The sequence below is a fragment of the Neovison vison genome, chromosome 6 (assembly GCF_020171115.1).
Source record: "Neovison vison isolate M4711 chromosome 6, ASM_NN_V1, whole genome shotgun sequence".
NCBI classification, from domain to species: domain Eukaryota; kingdom Metazoa; phylum Chordata; class Mammalia; order Carnivora; family Mustelidae; genus Neogale; species Neogale vison.
Window position 1 is genome coordinate 106,653,695 of NC_058096.1, and position 24,529 is coordinate 106,678,223.

Sequence of the window (24,529 nt, forward strand, 5' to 3'; positions counted from 1 at the left end):
TAAATTTATTAGAGCGTAGCTCTCAAACCAAAATTTTAGCTTTGCTTTTGATTATTATTGTTTTGGGATGTGATTAAAAATTCAGCATATGATGAGATAGTATGTCTTTAAAATCTTCACTAGTTTGAATATAGAAAGATTTAATCTGTTTCCTCATATGTAAAGTGAGAATGATAATAAATAGTACTTACCTCACAGGTTCTGCCATTGAAACTTTTTTTTTTAAGATTTTATTTACTTATTTGACAGAGAGAGAGAGAGAGAGATCGAGATCACAGGTAAGCAGAGAGGCAGGCAGAGAGGGGGAAGCCTGCTCCCTGCTGAGCAGAGCCCGATGTGAGGCTTGATCCTAGGACGCTGAGATCATGACCCAAGCTGAAGGCAGAGGCTTCAGCCTCTGAGCCACCCAGGCGCCCCTGTCATTGAAACTATTAAGGTACTTATCATCGAAAGTGGTGCATAGAAGTTATTAAAAATTAATAGCTGTTATTATTTATATAGTGTAGTGTAGGTCTGACCCACTTAAGAAAACTCCCAGGGGTGCCTGGTTGGTGTGGTTGGTTAAGCATCCAACCCTTTGTTTCAGTTCAGGTCCTATCTCAGGGTCTTGAGATCAAGGCCTGAGTGGGGCTCCTCTCTTAACTCAGAGTCTGCTTAAGACTCTCTTTCCCTCTCGCTCTACTCCCCCACCTCACTTGTGTGCTCACATGCATGTGCACATGTGCACTCGCTCTCAAATAAATAAATCTGTAAAGAAAACTCACAGTACTTGACAGTCTGAACTTTTTTTTAAAGATAGATTTATTTATTTATTTGACACAGAGAGGTCACAAGTAGGCAGAGAGGGAGGCAGAGAGTGGGCGGGGGGTGGGGGGGAGCAGGCTCCCTGCTGAGCAGAGAGCCGAATAAGGGCCTTGATTTCCAAGACCCTGAGATCATGACCTGAGCTGAAAGCAGAGGCTTAACCCATGAGCCACCCAGGCACCCAACAATCTGAACTTCTTATATATTAGATACAATATTGTGTAATTATTATAAAAAATTATTACTTCTTTGTATTAAGATTAAAGCACATTTTTTGCTTCAAAGTCAACTGACGTTAGTGAAAAATAATAATTGCTTTGTAAGAAAGAAATGTATTTGACTCTTTTTTTTAATTTTTTTTTTAATTTTTTATAAACATATAATATATTTTTATCCCCAGGGGTACAGGTCTGTGAATCGCCAGGTTGACACACTTCACAGCACTCACCCTAGCACATACCCTCCCCAATGTCCATAAACCCACCCACCTCTCCCAATCCCCCCTCCCCCCATCAACCCTCAGTTTGTTTTGTGAGATTAAGAGTCACTTAAGGTTTCTGTCTCTGTTTTTTAACAAAGGACCAAAAAGAAAAAACAATTTTATTATATAAATATACTAATTTTTTTAAAGTTTTTTTTTTAATAAATATTTTTATTCATTCGACAGACAGAGATCACAAGTAGGCAGAGAGGCATCAGAGAGGGGGGGAAGCAGGCTCCCCACTGTGCAGAGAGCCCGATGAGGGGCTTGATCCCAGGACCCTGATCATGACCCAAGCAGAAAGCAGAGGCTTAACCCACTGGGCCACCCAGGTGCCCCAGTTGTTTTTGTTGTTTTTTTTAAGGGCTATTAAGAAACATGGGCTGAGCTTAAAAATGTGAAAGAACAGGGTTTGTTTGTTTGTTTTTTAAAGATTCTGTTTATTTATTTGACAGAGACACGCTGAGGGGGGCAACAGAAAGAGGGAGAGTGGGAGAGGGAGAAGCAGGCTTCCCGCTGAGCAGGGAGCCCTGTGCAGGGCTCGATCCCAGGATACTGGGATCATGACCTGAGCCAGAAGAGTGCTGAACAGGAGGTGCCTGGATGGCTCAGTCAGTCAGTTAAGCTCTGCCTTCAGCTCAGGTCATGATCTCAGATATCTGAGATCAAGTCCCACATGGGGCTTCCTGTTCAGCAAGGAGTCTGCTTTTCCCTCTGTCCCTTCCTCCTGCTCACTCTGCTCTCGTGCTCTCTCTCAAATAAATAAAATCTTTAAAAAAAAAAAAAGTTGAACAGTTTTGGGGCTCTTCTAGAACTTTTCGGGAAACAGTATCCTTCTAAGGGGAAAAGTGTGTTTTCAAACAGATTTGTCCCCTTTTAGCAGACAGAACGGCTTTGGGTCAAATAGGGCTAATAATAACTTTCCAGCACCTATCTCCTATATACGTACAGGATTAGAATTAGGAATGAAAGGATGTATATTGTAAAATCAAATACGTTATTATTAACATTATTTATAAAAATATGACCCAAGTGAAATCAGATTGCCCTCTAAAGGTAATTAGGCTTAGATAATACAGAGATAATTTTCTACTTTGCTTAATTATTTGATTTGTAAAAATATATTTTACATCCAGTTTTTAAGAGAGTCAATCCATTTCATACAGTGAAGCACATCTGTATATAAGATTTCAATGTTATCTTTCTTTAGGAGGCAAATAAGAAAAAAACTATAGTTATATTGAGCTTGCAGACTGTTGTGAATATAATAAAAGGTATTTATTTTATGTAGGCATTGCATAAGGAATATAAAGATAAATCCTTTGTTTTACAACTCTTATCATCACCTTATATTCCTTCACTTACCTGTTACTGCATATTAGTACCAGTCACTAGGAATTTCATTATCTGAACAATGTGTATTGTTTGTCAGGTTGTCATCTTTCTGAGAAATTCCAAACTTCTTTGAAAGAGGAGTGATATCTCCACTTCAATTATAGTTCACTCCTCTGCTTCCCCTCCAGTCACTTAGCTGAAACTCCTCTCAATCAGGCCATCACTGACCTTCTGTTTGGTATTTGTTAGCCTCTTTTCACTCTTTATTCACCTTGATCTCACTTTAGGATTTGACTTTATCAGTTGCTTTACTTTTTCTTGAAAGTCCTCCCTTAGCTACTGGAACACCATTTCTTCATGGTCCTCTTCAACTGCTCTTTTTCCATTTGATCATTCCTTCTCTGTCTGGCCTTTGAAATGTTGATAGTCCCCTCGGTTCACACCTCTCTGTCTTGCCTTATATCCCATCTTCCTAGGTGATCTCTTCTTTTCTCTTGATTTTAATTACCATACGTGTTATTGGCTATCAGACCTAGAACTCTAGCCCAGACTTTCTCTTTCATTTATTCATTCATTCATTCAGCCAGTTTTTAAAAATCTGTTTGTTTGTTTATTTTTCCTCAGGACACATCTTTAAAACAATAACATAGGCTAAATAACATCCCGCTTGAAGTTAGTAATATTTCTTTCATATTAACTAATACCCAATCTGGATTCATATTTCCCCAGTCTTTTCCAAACTGTTCTTTAATGAACCTTGATCCAATTTAATATCACTCATTGCATCTGGTTATTCCCATGAAGTCTCTAAATCCAGAACAGTTTTTTTTTTTTTTCATGATTTTAACTTGTTGATGGGGAAGTTGTCCAGAAAAATAGTCCACCTTCTGTATTAGGTTGCTGCCTTACACTGTCACTTAGCTGAATTTAGCTGTGTTTCTGAAAACTGGAAGTTAGCTCTATAAGCTTCCACTTAATGGAGACAAGTTAAATATTTTTGGCTAGAATTCATCCTAGGTAATGCGTATATTGTATTGCATTACATTAGGAGACACACCATATCTGGTGGTCCCACCATTAGTGATACAAAGATTAACTCTGGATTAGGGTGATAACAGCCTGCTACCACCACTGTTAATTAGGTTATAGTCCTCACATCAGCCAGTATTTCTTCACTGTTTATCCCGTGCCAAGTGTTCTCCACAGTTCAATCCATACTGAATATTCTACCTATACATACCCACATATCTCTTAAATAAGAGAGAAAACCTCAACATACGTTAAAAAAACAGAGTGTGAGTGGTGCCTGGGTGGCTCCGTTGTTAAGGGTCTGCCTTTGGCTCAGGTCATGATCCCAGGGTCCTGGGAGTGAGCCCTGCATCAGACTCCCTGCTTGGCAGGAAACCTGCTTCTCTCTCTCCCACTCCCCCTGCTGTGTTCCCTTTCTCACTATGTCTCTGTCAAATAAATAGATAAAATCTTTTTAAAAAGAAAAAAACAGGGTATGGTAGCAATTACCTAGAAAGAGGATATGGGCTGATCTAAGAGCACAAAAGCTTTGGTAATCTGCATTCTCAGTTGTAAACCCTCAGGAGAAAAAAACAGTAGAAATCAATTATAGGAGCAAATCTTACGAATAGTTGTCTTTTGATTAATATATATTATGCAACTTTAAATCTCTGTACTACTACATGATGACTATTTTTAAATAAATGATGAGTAGAAGTACCATGATGTGTTCAGAGTACTAGCTTCAGAATCAGGTCTGGACTGGGATGTGGCTCCAAACAAATAGTTAATACCATGACCTTAGACAAAACATTTTAACTTCTGTATCAATTTTCTTACCTGCAAAATTAAGCATGATACCACCTTGTAAGATTGTGAGGATTGGAAATACAATATGAAAAGTATATAACCTAGTATTTCACACAAAAGTGCACAATAAAAATTTTTGCTGGTTTCATAAAGAAAATAATCAAAATACATTGTAAATTTGTGCTCTACTTTTACAGAATAGGAAATTTGGTTTGAAAGATATGCTTGATATCGAATGGTTTATTTTAAGAATAATTTATTCAGTTCTATGGGAAAAAAATGATGCTCTTTGCCACATTCCATTGAGCAACAGAGATAGCTAAGATTTAATAAGCTTGTCATTTTGAGGTTGGAATTAAGTACTTTTCTAGTACTTTCTACTACCTCTTGTCTAACAGTTACTATATAATGAAAATTAAGTCCATAAGGAAGACAAAGCTCAAGTTCCTATTGAAAACCAGTAAGAACATGAAGATTATAATTAAGATTTTTTTTTAAGATTTTATTTATTTATTTGATGGGAGAAAGAGAGCACAAGCAGGGGGAGTGGCAGGGAGAAGAAGAAGCAGGCTCCTGCTGAACAGAGAGCCTGAGGTCTCAAGACCTAAGCCAAAGACAGATGCATAACCAGCTGAACTATCCAGGTGTCATTCATTTTTATTCTTAACTCGAACATTTTTCATGAACGTATACATATAAGTTTCCCTCTACCTGATCCCTGATATATCAGTTCTCGCCAAAGGATACCACTGTTACCAGTTTCTTGAACTCTTTGAAAATATTCTTTGTGTGTATATATTATGGGTGTGTGTGTATACACACACATACCTCCCTGCTTCTCTTTATACACTCAGTTCTGTGCCTTGTTTTTTTCATTTATAAGTATCTTGGAGATCCATATCTGTATGGACACATACAGATCTTTAAGCCAGTCTGTTCACCATATTCTTTTACTATGGACAAATCACTAAGTGGGAAGTCAAAGTTTTCAAGGGTTGTTTTGCAAGCATGGAATCCAAACAAAGGGAATTAGTAGATCTTTAGAACTGGAGTCCTCTCAGCTAGTACAGCTTAAGGAAGTCTCACCCACCATAAAAATATTCTTACCAAAGAACCAGTAATGTTCAGGTTAGCTAAGCTAAGATTCTTTCCCTTAGGCAAGAACTTGAATGGGCACAAGAGATGCTTGTTCTTGTAGGACCTTCTGTGATTACTTTTTCATTCATTTACTTATTGCTTTTGTGATTAACCAGTCCCTCTTTTGATATATAGTTCTTTCTTTATTTTTATTTTTTTTAATTTTTATTTATTTATTTGACAGAGAGAGATCACAAGTAGGCAGAGAGGCAGGCAGGGTGTGGGAAGAAGCAGGTTTCCCGCTGAGCAGAGAGCCTGACTCCGGACTCGATCCCAGGACCCTGGGATCATGACCTGAGCCGAAGGCAGCGGCTTAACCCACTGAGCCACTCAGGTGCCCCTAATTCTTTCTTTAGATATATTAATTAATACATTAAGTTTAGTAACTGTCATATCTTACAGACTAGAGAGCCATGTGTCTCTCTGTCGTAGGGCTTCAAGTCTCATATCTCTCTTCTAGTTAATTATTTTGTTTGATGGCTCAGTTTTCAGATATTTTTGAGTCTTGGAATGGTGAATAGATTATATTACTAATATCATTCCTTTCTTTCTTCCAGTTTCCTGCTATATGGAAACAATGGCTTTCCTATTGTGCTTTTTAAATACATTCAGTTATTCTTCCATTAGCCATTAACCATTCCCAGTGACCCCTTTTATTGATGAGAATGAGTTTGGCCTATCTCTGGCATATTTGGCATTGATAATAACTGAGTCTGTTATTTCATCCAACAAGTCCTGTATTTTGCCTTTTGAGATTTTTTTTTTTAGATTTTTAAAATTCATTTATTAGCACACAGGGGGAGGGCTAGAGGGAGAGAATTATTTTAAATCTTTCACATAAATCAAAGAATATAATCTTTTAATTTGATCTTTTCTTTAATTCATGATAAAAGAGGATGGTGATTTTTTTAAAAAACAATACTAGTCATAGTAAAAAAAAAAAAAAAAAAAGATAATTTAGTTGTAATACGTAATACTTTTTCCCAGGAACAAATGGTAAAATTTAATACTAAAACAGCAGATATTTTTTATTTTATCACGGCAGAATCAGGATTTTCACTTTAAAGCATTAATAAAATAATGTTCACTCCAAAAAATAGATTGAACTAGGGTATCCAGACTTTTATTCATCCTGTATTATCTTGACTGCCTTTTTGTTCCAATTGCCATTATTAGCTGGAATAACACATTTCCTTTAAGGCGGTCATCTCCCTGCCTTAGATAAAAGTTTTTCCAACCTCAAGAAATAAAGAATAACTTCTAAGAAAGATTTATTTATTTTAGAGAGAGAGCCCTCATGCAAGCATGAAGAGGGGCAGAGGGAGAGAAACTTAAACAGACTCCCCAGTGATCTGGGAGCACAGTGCAGGGCTTGATCCCACAACCCTGAGATCATGACCTGAGCCAAGACCAGGAGTCAGTCATTTAACCGACTGAGCCACCCCAGGCATCCCTAAAAATAACTTTTGGTGTATTCACAGTCTTTAATGAGAACACCAGGCTTGTCTTCAATTAAGTTAAAAACCATTTGGTTGCAAGTAAGACCTTTAGTACAGGCAAAACTACCAGTTTATTGATCTTTTCAGATAAAAACACATTTCCAGTAGACACTGAAAAGATCCTTTATTTAGAGGGGCTACTTGTTTCAGTCATTACTTTTTGGTGCTATTCTCTATTCTTATTCAAAAATACAAAAACAGACAACATATGTTTATTAGGCTAAGAAGTCTTAAAAAAAAGCAAGCAAGTTTAAGCAAAGAGAAGCTTTAACATAAATCAAATGTGGGACGCTGAGTGGCTCAGTTGATTAAGTGTCTGACTCTTGGTTTTGACTTAGGTTGTGATCTCAGGGTTTTCAGATTGAGCCCCATATTGAGCCTGATGCTGGGTGTGGAGCCTGCTTAAGATTCTCTCTCTCTCTGACCTGCCCCTCCCCCCAATCTATGATGCCCCTCTCTCTGTCTCTTCAGAAAAGAAAAAAGTAAAAATGTTATAAGGAAAGTGTATAAAACACAATTCTTATAATATATAATAGTTACCTTGATTCCATATTAAAATAATTGGGAGTCTTTGAACCCTAGTGACAGTATTTAGTAACTTTTGATCAGTCAATAAGTAAGGCTTTGAGGAAAATCACATGGATTTGTTTTAGAGGTATTTTAAGTATAATTTTAGGAAACGATAATTTTAGGAAGTGATACTTTTATGAAAAGGATAAGTTAGTTGTACCAAGTATCTGGTGTTACTCTCGATTTACTTTAATAGTTTCTTTATGGAACTAGTGTGGAAAATAGTATTGATAATATTTCAGTTCTTCTTTTTTTTTTTTTTTAATTTTTTTTTTTAAGATTTTATTTATTTATTTGACAGAGAGAAATCACAAGTAGGCAGAGAGGCAGGCAGAGAGAGAGAGGGAAGCAGGCTCCCTGCTGAGCAGAGAGCCCGATGCGGGACTCGATCCCAGGACCCTGAGATCATGACCTGAGCCGAAGGCAGCGGCTTAACCCACTGAGCCACCCAGGCGCCCAATATTTCAGTTCTTCTGATGATGTCTTACTATATACTAGATTAGGGTTGTATGATTTGCTAGGCTCCTAAGGGTAATTTTTATTACATCTGTGAATACGATTCTTTTCTACAATATATTTTTCTGATTTTGTAAAAGAAAAGTATGCCTGGCCTGGAACAGGTAAATGATTATTAGTTGGAAAAGCTATGAGTAAATGTAGCTAGAATATAGTATCTTTGTTAAAGTGACATACCAGTATTGCTTAATTTTTTTTTCTAATGTAATTGTGAAACATCATACTGACCAAAACTACAAATTAGCGTTCCAATGTGGTCTTTTTTCCTTCCACATTTAAGTTAAGAGAAGAAGGATTGTTAGCATTTTGCATCATGAGATTAAAATTGTAACAACCATAAAATGTAGTTACAGGACCTTTTTCATTTCAGTTATATTTGTGAAAAAATATAAAAGTCAAATAATTTTAAAATTGCAAGCTTTCTATTGAGCCTTATGAATAACAACAAAAAACTTGAATAAGCTTTTAGTTTTTCCTGTATCTAAACAGGAAATTTTTTTTTAAAGATTTACTTATTTATTTTTTAAAGATTTTACTTATTTATTTGACAGAGAGAGAGAGACAGCGATAGCAGGAATACAAGCAAGGGGCGTGGGAGAGGGAGAAGCAGTCTTCCCCTCCACCCCCAGACCCTGGGATTATGACATGAGCCGAAAGCAGACAACAACTGAGCCACCCAGGCACCCCAACAACAAATTTTTTTAAGGTTTTTTTTGTTTGTTTTTTGTTTTTTTAAGATTTCTATTTATTTATTTGACACAGGGAGAGATCACAAGTAGACAGAGAGGGGGAAGCAGGCTCCCTGCTGAGCAGAGAGTGGGATGTGGGGCTCGATCCCAGGACCCTGAGACCATGACCTGAGCTGAAGGCAGAGGCTTAACCCTCTGAGCCACCCAGGTGCCCCTAAAGGTTTCTTTATTTTTGACAGAGAAAGAAAGCACAAGGAGGGGGAGGGGCAGGCAGAGGGTCCACAGAGCAGGGAACCCAATCAGAGCTCGATCCTAGGACCCTGAGATCATGACCTGAGCTGAAGGCATAACCACCTAAGCCACCCAGGCGCCCTGTATCTAAAATTTAAACTACAAAATAAAAGAAGTCCATGATTAACATAAACCTTAGGATTCTCTTAATGCTGTAAATGTTTCTTCCACTCTGAAAGTAGTCCATGCTCATTATCATTGTGGAAATTTGTGTTGATAGAAAGAAGCCACGTTATCCAGAGATAACCATCATTAGCCTTTGGTGGTATAGGTATATTCTTTCCACACACATTTTTTACATAGTATTGATCAGACCTTCAGTACAGTTTTTGGTCTTGCTTTTTTTCCTTTAACATTCTTTGTTATAAACTCTGTTAACACTTTAAGTGATTGCTCAGTGTTTTGATTTGGATTGCTTTAATGTACTTAACTTTAAAAAACTATTTTTTTTTTAAAGATTTTATTTATTTATTTGACAGAGAGAGATCACAAGTAGGCAGAGAGGCAGGCAGAGAGAGAGGAAAGCAGGCTCTCCACTCAGCGGAGAGCCCGATGCGGGACTCGATCCCAGGACCCTGGGATCATGACCTGAGCCGAAGGCAGCAGCTTAACCCACTGAGCCACCCAGGCGCCTCTAAAAAACTATTTTAAGAAATAGTTCCAAGCAAATACATACACTGCTTTAAAAGGTACTTAGATTATAATATGAATTAGTTTTTTTAGAACTAGCAATCTGGGGTGCTTGGGTGACTCAGTATGTTGAGCATCTGACTTCAGCTCAGATCATGATTGCGGGGTCTTAAATCAAGCCCCTGCATTGGGCTCCCAGATAAGCAGGGAATCTGCTTGTCCCTTTCCCTCAATGCCTCCTCCTATTCTTTCTCTTAAATAAATAAATAAAATCTTCAAAAAAAAAAAAAGGACTAGCAATCTTATGAAAAATCACCATTTTTCTTCATGATCTTACCTTAGTATGGCTGCACACATCTGAATTACTACAAAACTACCTTTGGAAGTCATCCTTACTATTACCAGGATTCCAGTTGAGTTAGGTAGGATTTTTGGACTGCTTTGTAATTTTTAAGGCAAAACTGATAGAAAATAAATACCCATAGAAATTTTCTGTGGAAAACGACATCACTAAATCCCTTGCAAATGTCTCTCAAGGTCTCTCACAATGTCTCTCAAAATCCTTCTCAAAGTCTTTGGCAGCCTGTGTTATGTGGCACGTGCTCAGGGAATAAACAACTGTTTACTTTCTACTTTCTTTACGTTCATGTATATTTTTAGAGTTTTCAACAATCTTGAGTGTATTTTATTATTTATACATTTTTATAATAATTGTTTTAGGTCAACTGGCTATTCTGAGGTGATAGTTGTTGTTGGAGGCTGTGAACGGGTTGGAGGATTTAATCTTCCATACACCGAGTGCTATGATCCTGTGACAGGAGAATGGAAGTCTTTGGCTAAGCTTCCAGAATTTACCAAATCAGAGTATGCAGTCTGTGCTCTAAGGAATGACATTCTTGTTTCAGGTAAATAAGAATTATTATTACTGTAGCTACTTTTTTTTTAATTTTTTAATTTTTTTTATAAACATATAATGTTATTATTAGCCCCAGGGGTACAGGTCTGTGAATCGCCAGGTTTACACAATTCACAGCACTCACCATAGCACATACCCTTCCCAATGTCCATAAGCCCACCACCCTCTCCCTCCTCCCGTGCCCCCACCCCAGTTTGTTTTGTGACATTAAGAGTCTCTTATGGTTTATCTCTCTCCCGATCCCATCTTGTTCCATTTATTCTTTTCCTACCCCTCAAACCCCACACGTTGCATCTCCACTTCCTCATATCAGGGAGATCATATGATAGTTGTCTTTCTCTGATTGACCTATTTCGTACTGTAGCTACTTTTAATTTGAACACAGCTTGGCTATTTTAAACAGTAGTAGTGTCTCAGAAGAAAACCATGAAAGTGAATAGGTCCGCTTTCAGCAGATCAGTTTATACAACAAATAAAACTGGGAATGACTTTTTCTCTTAAAAACAGGCTCAGGATGATCCAGAATGATTTATAAACGATCCACCAGAAAAATGCCTTTAATCGTCATATTTTAAGTGCTCTCAAATGCATATGGGATATGGCATAATTTTTAAAACTTGAACATGTTAACTTTGTTTTAAAGAACATTGTGAAGTATGCAAAGTGAAACTTACTCATAGAATTAATTAAGAAAAAAAAGCAAAAAAAAAAAAAAGAATTAAGCATTTCTGATCCACCCAAGTTTTCTAAAATTCTCACCAAAGTTTATGAAATAGGTTTTTCCTTAAAATTCTTAACTTGTAATTCTTTTATGTTGATGTTATATCTAAAATCTGAGACAATGAAATGACAGACTTATACAGAGTATAACTACATTATCATTGGTCCTGAGTCATTTATTTGGTTAATAATTTTACCAGCTTTGGAGTTACTCTATTACTACATGTTACACAATTTAACAAGACATAATTCATTTTGTACAGTGGTATGCTTTTGAATAAATGGGTGATTTTTTAAAATCTTTTTTAAATAATTCTGTTGTTTGGGTGTTTCTGATATCTGATTCAAATTAATAGCCATATACATTTATAAAATTTGTATTTTGCATTTTATTATTTAGGGCCTATGATTCTCAAGATAATAATCGGCAAGGTTTAAATCTACTCTGTAGAACTGTTTTCGTTAAGCTTTAAGAGGGTCATTCTTTCATTCATTGAACTAAATTCACAAATTCTTAGACTGGGTAAATAAATCCTATGTTATAATTATCTATGCCTTGAGCATAAATTCCTTGATGACATACATACTGTGTGTACATTGTTTTGCATTTAAAGGTGGAAGAATCAATGGCCGTGATGTGTGGATTTATAACTCACAGTTAAATATTTGGATCAGAGTTGCTTCTCTAAATAAAGGCAGGTGGCGTCACAAAATGGCTGTCCTCCTTGGTAAAGTAAGAGAAACTACTTTTTATTACTATTGCTGGCACATTTCCAAAATAAATACCACAGTTAAATCCTTCATCTTACTCAGTCTCAGGGTATTTTGGATTCAAATTGTATTTCCTTCCATTTCTAACCTCAATAGATAAACTAAAGATATAAACAATTTGACACTGTACTTTTGAATGGATATTTTGTTCTCCCAGTTTGGAATTTGTGGCAGTGCAGCACATTTCTCTTTTCATGCTCCATTGGAGTCTAAAAGCTTAAGAAGCATTGGAAAATAAAGGAGTTACATCGAGTACAAAAACAGGCCAATGTCTAATCCAAGCAATCTTTTTCCCTTTACTGACTTTGGCAGTCAGGCAAAGATATATTTATCTAGACTGATGTTATTTTATCTTTTTTCTTTATACAAGTTAGGGACAAAACAAATTTAAAATAGTGTTAAGATAAATTCACCAGTGTATTTTAAAGAAAATTGATTATTGACTGTGGCTAATAAATATTTTAAATACATAATTTGGGGGGGTGCCCAAGTGGGTCAGTTAGTTAAGCATCTGACTCTTGATCTCAGCTCCAGCCTTGATCTCACAGTTCAAGCCCCGTGTTGGGTTCCATGCTGGTTGTGGAGGGTACTTTAAAAAACAAACAAATAATTATATGTTGGTTCTGAGCCATTCTCTGTCCTTAGGAACTTGAGAAACACTTGTAGACCAGTGGTTTCCAAGTTTTTAAAAAGCAGCTACATCCTTTTTAAAGTTAAAAAGTTAAATCTAACATAAAAACCCATTATGTAGAACAGATAAAAATACAGCAGCATATACCAAGGACCCTTTAGCTTTTCTTTGCCTCCATCTCTATTAGCTCCTTCAAAGCTATCTTATATAAATAAGCAATCTGAATAAAAGCAGTATACTTGCTTGCATGTGTATTTCTGACTGGTTCCCTGATACCCCCTTCTAAAAAGATTGCTACCTCTTGGGCCCTCATGTGGAGACATTTTAGAGCCACCAATGAGAAAACAGAGCTGCCCTAATAGAAACAGAGATGGTGTAGGAACCCTTCCCACTCAGCCTGGTCCCCTCCCCCTATATCCCCATAGAGCCTGCTTGAAATTTCTATACTACAGAATATTAAGAGTGTCTCAAAGCACAGCTGGAAAGCTAACTTCCTAAGACTATTGATCTATTGTGCTGCTGCTCTCGACAAGGTCACTGAAATAATGGGGACCTTGAGATAGAGATAATGGAAATAAACTAATTCTATTTGGCTATTTTCTAAAATCACTAGTTTGTCAGTAATTACTATATTATATATAGTTTTGGTAGCCATCCTTCAAGAATGATAAAATATTACTGAAAGGGGCAACTAAAATATTGAAGTGGTTGGAAAGAGAAGAGATCTGACTAAAAAAAAATTGTAATTATTTAGTCTGGAAGTACAAAGGCAAATGTGAATGATGGATGTCTCAAATATCATGTATGGATTGGCAAACATAGATTTATTTGACAAATGTTAGTATACTTGACTTGAAGTTACCTAAAACTTAGAAGCAATAAATCAAGACATGAAAGGAATCTTTCATACCTTAAAAAGCAAGTACTCACGTCATGGAAACTGTTATCCTAAAAAATTACAATATAAACTGAATTCAAACCTATAAAAGTATTTAAATTTATAAATGGTTTCTATTAAGAAAACCTAGGTAAGATGATTTGGAATAGAGAATCTAAGAATAGGAAAGAATCTTAGAGAAAATTTTGTATAACTTTTTCAGTTTTTGAAGAAACCTAATTCAGAGAAATCAAGTCACTTGCCTAAGGTTACACAGAAAGTAATAAAGCAGGAGCAAAGCAAAGTTCAAGATTTTCTTAATCTAGAGTACTTTCATCTTGGTGCTCACAACATATATTTTTAATTTATGAATGCAAGAGAATGGTAAAAAAAATTAATCCTCAAAATTATATTATGTGATAGGTACTATTACTGTCTACATTTTTATTGAAGAAATGAAGACTGACTCTCAGAGCATAAGTAAACTGCCCAAGATTTACATTTCATAGCAGTGCTAGATACTGAACCTACTAACTTCAAAGCCATGCCCTTAATTGCTACATTGTGCCACAGTTTCCATATACTCTTCCAGCTGGGTGACCTTGAGTTGTTACTTAACCTCTCTGAACCTCCTAGTGTTGGGAGAATAAACCCACCAAGAGATCATTTTAACATAATATGAGAAGTGCAACATTGAAATACAAAATAGCATTGGCTGTTTTAGAAATTTGGAGGCATACAGAAAGATAAATTGTGGACAGGCTTGAATGTAGGTGTATAATGTTTGGCCTTGACCACTTAGGCATCTGTTGCTGAACTATTAAAAGGAGTTAATGAAGTATTTAGGAAGATTAATCTGTGGTTGATGGAGCACAAGAGTGGAGACCAGGAGATTGAGAAGTACAAAATGGTATGGATCCTGAAGTAGGATAGTGGCAGTGAGAAACAAAAGGGACAGATGTGGGATGCTGTGAAAGAAGACTCAGTGGGACTTAATAGTTACTTCATATGGAGGGAAGAGTTGATGATGACTGTCGATTAAAGGAATTGTGGATGTTAAACTGAAGAACCTCGCTTAAGTTAAAAGTTTTTCTTTTTTTTAACGATTTTATTTATTTATTTGACAGAGAGGGAAATCACAAGTAGGCAGAGAGAGGGGGGAAGCAGGCTCCCTGCTGAGCAGAGAGCCTGATGTGGGGCTCGATCCCAGGACCCTGGGATCATGACCTGAGCCAGAGGCAGAGGCTTTAACCCACTGAGCCACCCAGGCGCCCCAAGTTAAAAGTTTCTTACGTATCTCATTCTTAATGGATTATCTACATATAGGTCATTTAATAAATGACTTGTTGATTAGTTCAGCTGTCACATAAAGATTAATATGTCTGCCTTAGATTTGTGGAAGCCCTTTGAAATATATAGTATAGAGTTAATTGTGTGGTAGATACTTTGCTAAGCACACTTGATACTAAAATGAAAAACAAGATAGGCACTGCCTTCAGTGGTCTTACGGTCTAGTATTCCTTATCTAATATTTTAGATTTGTAGCTTTATTACTTCATAATAATCGAACATTTTCATCATCCATGAGTGTGAGCATTTAAACAATCATGTAATTCTCAGTGCGAGCAGTATCACCCTTAAGGGGGTGAAGATTATTTTGGGGGGTGAAAAAACTGTACTCTTCCATGTGTAAAACACAGATATACATATAGGACATAAAAGGATATATAATATATGGTGGTATTAAAACTTCATTTGCAGGGGCTATTAGGAAAAAAAAAGTCTAAAAAGTCTCCCCCGTGATGAGAGGGTGCTAATGAAAGTTTCAAAAACTAAGCTAGATTTATTGCAATTATAGTTATCAAGGGCTTTTAAAGGGAACAGATCCTTTAATTCCTTAACCAACTAGTTAAAAAATTCAGACTTTTGACAATTAAGATTTTTCCATGTATTTCACATACAGGTATATGTTGTTGGAGGCTATGATGGACAAAACAGACTTAGCAGCGTAGAATGTTATGATTCCTTTTCAAATCGATGGACTGAAGTTGCTCCCCTTAAGGAAGCAGTGAGTTCTCCTGCCGTGACTAGCTGTGTAGGCAAATTGTTTGTGATTGGTGGAGGACCTGATGATAATACTTGTTCTGATAAGGTAAGCCATGTTCTCTTACAGAAATTACCAGTTATGTATACGGGAGGAAAAATACAGAAAGCTTATCAAATAAATAGTGAGGTCCCTTAGTGTAAGGAGCCTTTTAAAAATTGTCTAGTACTTTATACTTTGGGGGAAAAACACTAAGTTTCAAGTTACTGAAGTGAAGTCCTTATATATCTAACAGTTTTTTGTAAAAAGCATTATTTAATCTTTTTGAAACAAAACTACTCTCAGCATTGGGATATTCTACTAAATAGTTTTAAACCTTTTCCTGTTACAGTCTGTAGAATCAAAAAATTACTCACAAAAAACACAGTTGGGAAGTGAATTAGCAGAGAATAAAATATAGTAACTACACTGCTTCCACTGGGTCATCTTCTGTATACTTTATAAGTATTTTTTAGAGCAAAAAAGAGGAAGAGAAACATCTGTAATGTCAATAGAGGACAGCTCAGAGTTGCTGCAGTTCATTGAATCCCTGGGACAAAAGAATATTTGCCTTCCTGACACCTTAGAAAATACTGTTATTCTGGAAACTAATGTCTGATGCCAGACTGTTTAGCAATTGTTAACTAAATTTTGTCAATCAGTTATTTATTGATTTTATTTATTTGAGAGAGGACACGGGGAGGAGCATGGGGAGAAGGACAAGCAGACTCCGTGCTGAGCACAAAGCCCAATGCGGGACTCCATCTCACAACCCTGAGATCATGACCTGAGCTGAAACTAGGAGTCAGACACCTAACTGACTGAGCCACCCAGGCATCCAGTCAGTTATCTTTTTAATTAAATTTAATATAATGTGGCCAGATGTTACTATTTTAGAATTCAGAATTTGCGATCATTCAGAGTATACTGAAGTTTCCTGTGTTCTTTTGCAGAAAGTACTTCCTAAAAGCATAAAGAAATTGTATTCAGATTGAGGCATAGTTATCCTGTATGACACAATTTTTTAAAAATCTGGACTGTTGGGGCACCTGGATAGCTCAGTTAAGTGTCCAGCTGTTGATTTCAGCTCAGGTCATGATCTCAGGGTGTGAAATCAAGCTCCACATTGGGCTCCATGTTCAGCAGGGAGTCGGCTTGAGATTCTCTCTCTCCCTCTCCCTCTGTTTTTTCCTTTTGCACCCCAATTCACATGCATTCTCTACTCTTTTCTCTCTCTAAAATAAATCTTAAAAAAAAAAAGTAGACTGTTTAGTAGAAATAAGTAAAGAAAACCTATCATGATAGTGTAGTATCTGCTCATCCTGGAAACAACTTGTGTTTATTATTCTATTCTGCTTGATAGTAATAAATTTGCATTTCTTTTGAGAATTTTATAATTCAGGCATTTCTCTATCAAGCTAACCTCTCTTAATTCTGTGAATTAATGTGAATTACTGTAATTAATGGGATTTCATTTTTAATTGTGTTTCTATATATTGGTAGACTTTTATTAAGTAAATTTGCATTTTGGTTTAGAAATTTCAATAAAATATTTCTATATATTACTAGGTTCAATCTTATGATCCAGAAACCAATTCTTGGCTACTTCGTGCAGCTATCCCAATTGCCAAGAGGTGTATAACAGCTGTATCCTTAAACAACTTGATATATGTTGCTGGTGGGCTGACCAAGGCAATATACTGCTATGATCCAGTTGAAGATTACTGGATGCATGTACAGAATACATTCAGCCGACAGGTAATGACCTAAAATAGTCCAAAAGAGAAATCAATTTAGGAGGGACCAAATACATGACCATTATAAATATACTGTAATTTCACTGTTAATATCATTCATGCATACTGGAATTATTTCATAATTTTTAAAACCACATAAAGCATATGGTATTCCTGTTTTAAACTTGTTTCAGGGAATTGTTTTATTGAAATACCTTATTTCCTACCATCCCATGGTGAAGCAACCATTGCACTTGGGCTGGTCGTTTTTTTCCCTTGACCTCTTTCAGAATCTACTCCAGTCCTTATCCCTATCTCTTATGTATTTTGAAAGAGAAGAAGTGCTCCCAAACTGGTTTCTTTCCTTCTGTGGTTTTATTATGAAAGAAACGGCTGAGGGCACCTGGGGGCTCAGTTATTAAGTGTCACCTTCAGATCAGGTCATGATCCCAGGATCCTGGGATCGAGCGCTGCATTGGGCTCCCTGCTCAGCGGGAAGCCTGCTTCTCCTTCTCCTGCTCCCCCTGCTTGTGTTCCCTCTCCCACTGTGCCTCTCTCTATCAAATAAGTAAAATCTTAAAAAAGAAAGAAAAAAATGGCTGGACTTAGGTCTCATCCATGCACACTGCCTATACCCCTACTCCACCTCCACCCCTTGCCTCCCAAAAAGCCTCTGCTCAGCCTTTGATTCATGGCCCTACTCTCCTTCTAACCACCAAAATGCTTGATGGCTCTAATGCTGGAAATCTGGCTCTACCAATCTACCAGTCTAGAGTTACTCTCTCAGAGGTCATTACTAATAATCTCCTTGGTCTTATCCATATTCTCTTGTTTTTTCTGCCCAGCCCTTAAATATGGGTATTCCTTGAGTCTCTTTTCCCTACCTGCTTCCTAGTTTATACTCCATTTCTGAGTGGTCACATTTATTGCCCAGTACTAATTTCAAATCTTGATCTTCATTAAAGCCTTTCTCTTGTGCTCCAGACTCAAATTTCCAACTGCTTATTTGATATTTTTTATGATGTCCCAGGAGTTCAAGCTTAAAACAGAATTCACCTTCTTCCCCAAGCCTACTTTTTCTGTTTCCAAACAACCTAGTGAATGGAAAACCTAGTGAATGGAAAGGGGTAATTCTACTCATCTTTGAAGAACCACTTCATAGTTACAACAAACTGCAGTTTCCTGTTTAGGATTGATCTTCCTTACTCACACAACACTTCTGGCACCAGATATGTGGATTTATTCCCACACCAACCAATTCTCCATCTCCTGCTGAATGTCTTACAGTTCAGTTCAGTTCCAACACTATCTGCCTGGAGTTAACACCAGATTCCACAGGTTGAGGGCACCGTTCAAGACTGCCACTGCTTCCGGGCACCTGGGTGGCTCAGAGGGTTAAACCTCTGCCTTCGGCTCAGGTCATGGTCCCAGGGTCCTGGGATCAAGCCCCGCATCAGACTCTCTGCTCAGTAGGGAGCCTGCTTCTCCTTCTCTCTGCCTGCTACTCTGCCTATTTGTGATCTATCTCTCTGTCAAATAAATAAATAAAATCTTTAAAAATAAATAAATAAAAAGATTGCCACTGCTTCCGACGCCAAACGCTAGTTCCAGCTTGTCCCCCAGTACTTTTGACTGATTGACTCTAAATTAACATTCCCACAACCGCCTCCCTGGGTTCAGTAATTTGCTAGAACAGCTCACAGAAATTAGGGAAATACTTGTGTTTATCAGTTTATTATATAATAAAGGATATCATAAAGGATACAGATGAAGTGGCACATAGGGTGAGGTCCAAAAGAGTCCCAAGCACAGGAGCTTCTGTCCTGGAGCTGATGTGCACCACCCTCTCAGCACATGGATATGTTCACTAACCCAGAAGCTGTTTGTATCCTGTATTGGGGGAATTTTTATGGAGGCTTCATCATGTAGTTATTAATGTAATTTCCAGCCCCTTTCCCCTCTCCAGAGAATGGGGAATGGGGATGAAAGTTTTAAGATAATAATTATGGCTTGATCTTTTTGGTGACTAGCCCTCCCATCCAGAAGCCCACCAACAATTGCCTCATTAGAACAAAAGACTTATCACTTGGGAAATTTCAAGGGATTTAGGAGCTCTGTATCAGGAGCTAGGGGCAAGACCAATGTATATTTTTCTATTATTTCATACCTAGACTTAATTTCTTTGAGTTTCCTCACTTTCTCCTAAATTGAATCCGGTATATCAGTTCTATGTCCTCAAGAGTGTTTCCTCTTCTTCCATTCCTGTAGTTCCTGCTTTTGTTCAAGTTCTTACCAGTTCTTCCCTAAACAAAAATAATAATATTCTAATTAGTGTTCTTTAATGTCTTGCTTCTGTCTCCCATTTTGCCACTGATTATTTTCCCATAATTGTTATTATGTCTCTCCTTTGATTGGAAACATACTGAATAAAATCCGAGTTTCCCCACTTCATTCTAGGCCTTCTATCATCTGACCTCTGCTTGTCTGTTCAGATTCACTTTCTGCAACTTCATCCCAATTACGTTAAGTGTCTGTTAAATTGCATTTGCTATATAGATCCTACATGTTCTTGCCTTGGTTCATGATGCCGTCTCAGACTCTAATATCTTTTCTATCTTCTCTTCTCTACTTGTAATTCTACTCCTCTTCGAAGGACTACTTCATAGTTACAACAAACTGCAGTTTCCCTGTTCAGGATTGATCTCCTTTTCTGATCTGTCACTGCACTTGCATTTATATTATGGCAGTCATAATCTGTTATGGGTATAAATGTTTATTTCCATACCAGAATTCCATTTTCTTGAGAATACTGTTTTTTCTAACTCATTTCCTATGTATCTTGCATTAATTGGTGCTCAGTAAATATTTATTGAATAAGTAAACAAATGAGACAGTGCAGTAACAAGGGAACTAATTTTAAGAGTCTTATATGCAAATGTGTAAAGAGATATAGACTGTAAAGAAAATGAATAGGGTTTGAATGTAACACCATTTTTCTAAAGTTTTTGACATTGAGGTATAATCTCTAATTAGTAATGTATTCAAAGTAACATTGCCTCAGCTGATAAAAGGGACATAATAAGACCTTCATGGTACAGAGGGGATATAATAGACCTTCAGCTTCATAGTACAGAGGGAATATAATCTTCTATCCCTCATATATCACAGTTAAGTAAAAATGAATCACATTTCTCTAGCTGAGTGGCCTGTCTTGGAAAGGACAGTCCGTAGAGCTGAGGTGTGCCCTACCATATAGAAACCCATATTATAGTCACATTCACCTGTGTGACAAGTGTTTACACTTATAAATTTTTTTTAAGTAAACTGTACCCCCAACATGGGGCTTGAACTCCCAGTCTTGAGATCAAGAGTCACATGCTTTGCTAACTGAGCCAGCCAGATGCCCCAATTTCTGAATTCTTTAATGAAAGCTAATCTTTATTGGCTTATAGTGGGTATTTTTTTAAAAGGTTTTATTTATTTATTTGACAGAGAGAGAGAGACAGCGAGAGAGGAACACAAGCAGGGGGAGTGGGCAAGGGAGAAGCAGACTTCCCACTGAGCAAGGAGCCTGGTGTGAAGCTCCATCCCAGGACCCTGGGATCATTACCTGAGCCGAAGGCAAACACTTAACAACTGAACCCCCTAGGTGCCCCTTATAGTGGATATTTTAAAGTACAATGCATTTTCACCAAGAAGTACTAGTCACTCAGAACTTGGCTATACTATAGAAAATGATAACAATTTAGGAAGATAATTTCCAGCATCTATCATAATGCAGGGCATATAATGAATATATTTCTAACTACGTGGTTGAGATAAAGCTATGAAAAAGCAACAGGACAAATGGTACATTTTTTTCTAATTAATAACAGTGACTTTGAAAATTTCAAAGAAAAATCACTTAGCTCAGAGGTATATTAAATCTATGATGACAAAATCATTGAAATCCAAATCAAATATTCTACGTCAAATTTCTTGAAGCAAAAAAACACTGAGATTTCTGGGATTATCTTTTCTCCTCAGTCCATTCTTACTACCAATACCCCTAAGTATATCTGTGTAGGGGCGCCTGGGTGGCTCAGTCAGTTGAGCGTCTGCCTTCGGCTTAGATCATGGTCTGAGGGTCCTGGGATCCAAGGCCCACATCGAGCCGTGAATCGGGCTCTCTGCTCAGCAGTAAGCCTGCTGCTCTTTCTTCCTCTGCTGCTTCCCCTGCTTATACTCTCTCTCTCACTCTGTCAAATAGGTAAGTAAAATCTTTAAAAAAATCTTAAAATTCTTAAATAAGAATCTTGAAGAATATCTTTGTAAGCATTATTTATAGGTAATTTTTGAGTCATCTTTTTTTTTTTAAGAATTTATTTATTTATTTGACAGAGAGAAATCACAAGTAGATGGAGAGGCAGGCAGAGAGAGAGAGAGGGAAGCAGGCTCCCCGCTGAGCAGAGAGCCTGATGTGGGACTCGATCCCAGGACCCTGAGATCATGACCTGAGCTGAAGGCAGCAGCTTAACCCACTGAGCCACCTAGGCGCCCATTTTTGAGCCATCTTTAAGTGTTTGCCTACCATTTAATGCTATAGGTGAAAAAGGGAAAATCAACTGTAATTTCCTATTAGACAATTTTTTGAGTCAAACTTTTTTCTTTTTTCTTTTTTTTTTTTAAAGATTTGTTTATTTATTTGGCAGACAGAGATCACAAGTAGGCAGAGAGCCAGGCAGAGAGAGAGGAGGAAGCCAGCTGTCTGCCGAGCAGAGAACCCAATGTGGGGCTCAATCCCAACACCCTGAGATCATGACCTGAGCAGAAGGTAGAGGCTTTAACCCACTGAGCCACCCAGGTGCCCCAAGTCAAACTTTTTTCAAATGCTTAGAATACCAAGTGGCAAAAAAAGCTGGTGGGGAAAAAAAAAAAAAAAACTCTTTGTTGCAGATCTAATGGACCTAATGTAGCCTTTTTCTGTTTCTGTCCCTTACCATGTCCATGCCTCTTGACTCTTCATAATCCCCAAAAGCCACAGCTTGCTATTTTTTTTTTTTAAAGATTTTATTTATTTATTTGAGAGAGAGAGACAGTGAGAGAGAGCATGAGCGAGGAGAAGGTCAGAGAGTGAAGCAGACTCCCCATGGAGCTGGGAGCCCGATGCGGGACTCGATCCCGGGACTCCAGGATCACGCCCTGAGCCGAAGGCAGTCGTCCAACCAACTGAGCCACCCAGGCGTCCCCACAGCTTGCTATTTTCAACGTATTTTGGTTTTTAAACTTTTGTCAGAAATATCCTTTGGAAAATTGTGGAATTTTTTTTAGGTCCATGATAAAGTTTGTTCAATCCCTCTTAAGTAGCCCAGGTATTTAAACTGTCATTAAAGTTTAGAATAATAAATGAAAAAGTCTGACTTTGTTTATTGTTGGAATTTTAACATTTAAACATTAAGCATTATAAAAAATAATAAGGGAAGGGCTTCTCTTTTTTTTTAATACTAGGATCATGTCTCGTTCCAGTCTTGAAAAATAACATTAAAACTTCATGTGGTGGGGCACCTGGCTGGCTCAGTCAAGAGAGTATTCAACTCCTGATCTCAGGGTTGTGAATTCGACCCCCATGTTGGGTTTAGAGATTACCTAGAAAAATAAAATCTTTTAAAAAAAAATTTATGTAAAAGGTACCTGGCTCAGTGGGTTAAGCCTCTGCCTTCGGCTCAGGTCATGATCTCAGGGTCCTGGGATCGAGTCCCACATCAGGCTCTCTGCTCGGCAGAGAGTCTGCTTCCTCCTCTCTCTGCCTGCCTCTCTGCCTACTTGTGATCTCTCTCTCTGTGTCAAATAAATAAATAAAAATCTTTTTTAAAAAATCATGTATTGATAATTTTTCCATTTTTTTAAAGATTTTTATTTATTTATTTGACAGATCACAAGTAGGCAGAGAGGCAGGTAGAGAGAGAAGGGGAAGCAGGCTCCCTGCTGAGCAGAGAGCCCGATGTGGGGCTCGGATCCCAGGACCCTGAGATCATGACCTGAGCCGAAGCCAGAGGTTTAACCCACTGAGCCATCCAGGTGCCCCAATTTTTCCATTTAAAAAAAAAAAAAAGACTTTATTTGACAGAGAGAGAGCACATAAGCAGGGGGAGCAGCAGAGAGAGAGGGAGAAGCAGGCTCTCTGCTGAGCAGGAAGCCCGACATGGGGCTTGATTGCAGAACCCTGGAAGTTGAAGGCAGACGCTTACTGACTGAGCCACCCAGGCACGCCCCAATAAATTATTTTTCTTACTAGCTGTCACAACTTTTGAGATTCTAATAGAGTGAAATAAGCTACTGTATCTAATACAAGTAATTTCCTGATATGAAGGAATAACTGATTTCAAGGTTGCTTGCTTCATTTATTTCTGAGCATTATTACCTGAAATGCATTGTAATAAGATCCTATAATCATATAGTTTAAGAATCATCATTAAAGTGACTGTAAGGTTCAATACTGTAGCCTAGGTTCTATCTGAAAACTGAGGACGATAAAGTTTTTTATTGTATTCAGAACTTTTTAGAGTTTATATAAAGAGCTCACTGCTTTAGATGAAAAATGTAGTTTGGCACATAATTGGTATAATTCATGGGTGTTATTCCAGATAAAAGTTTGTCATTCATTAATGATAATGGGGCAAGTTATTCTGGGTATGTGTAAACTCTCATGTAGGTACTTTCAAGTACTCATGAATTCTTTTAGACCTGAAGATATTACCTTCTGTTACTAAGTCTACCAAGATTTAATTTTCTTCTTTAAGAGCAAAACTTAGGGGCTCCTGGGTGGCTCAGTCAGTTAAGCATCTGCCTTCAGCTCCAGTCCTGATCTCAGGGTTCTGGGATCAAGCCCCATGTCGGGTTCCCTGCTCACCTGAGAGTCTGCTTCTCCCTCTCCCTCCACTCCCTCCCCACCTGCTCGTGCTCACTCTTTCAAATAAATAAATAAAATCTTTTAAAAAAAAAAAAAAGAGCAAAACTTATATACACAGCAAATCTAGTTAAGTAAA

At 37.4% G+C, this 24,529-nt stretch overlaps 1 protein-coding gene across 1 annotated transcript in view; it reads left to right on the forward strand.

The window, feature by feature from the left end:
* Window positions 1–24,529, forward strand: part of KLHL24 (kelch like family member 24) — a 49,089-nt gene that overhangs the window by 18,775 nt on the left and 5,785 nt on the right. The window contains exons 5-8 of the mRNA XM_044251868.1: window positions 10,491–10,675; window positions 12,021–12,139; window positions 15,649–15,837; window positions 17,338–17,526. Of these exons, the coding sequence (XP_044107803.1) occupies window positions 10,491–10,675; window positions 12,021–12,139; window positions 15,649–15,837; window positions 17,338–17,526 (682 nt within the window). The remainder of the gene's footprint in view (window positions 1–10,490; window positions 10,676–12,020; window positions 12,140–15,648; window positions 15,838–17,337; window positions 17,527–24,529) is intronic.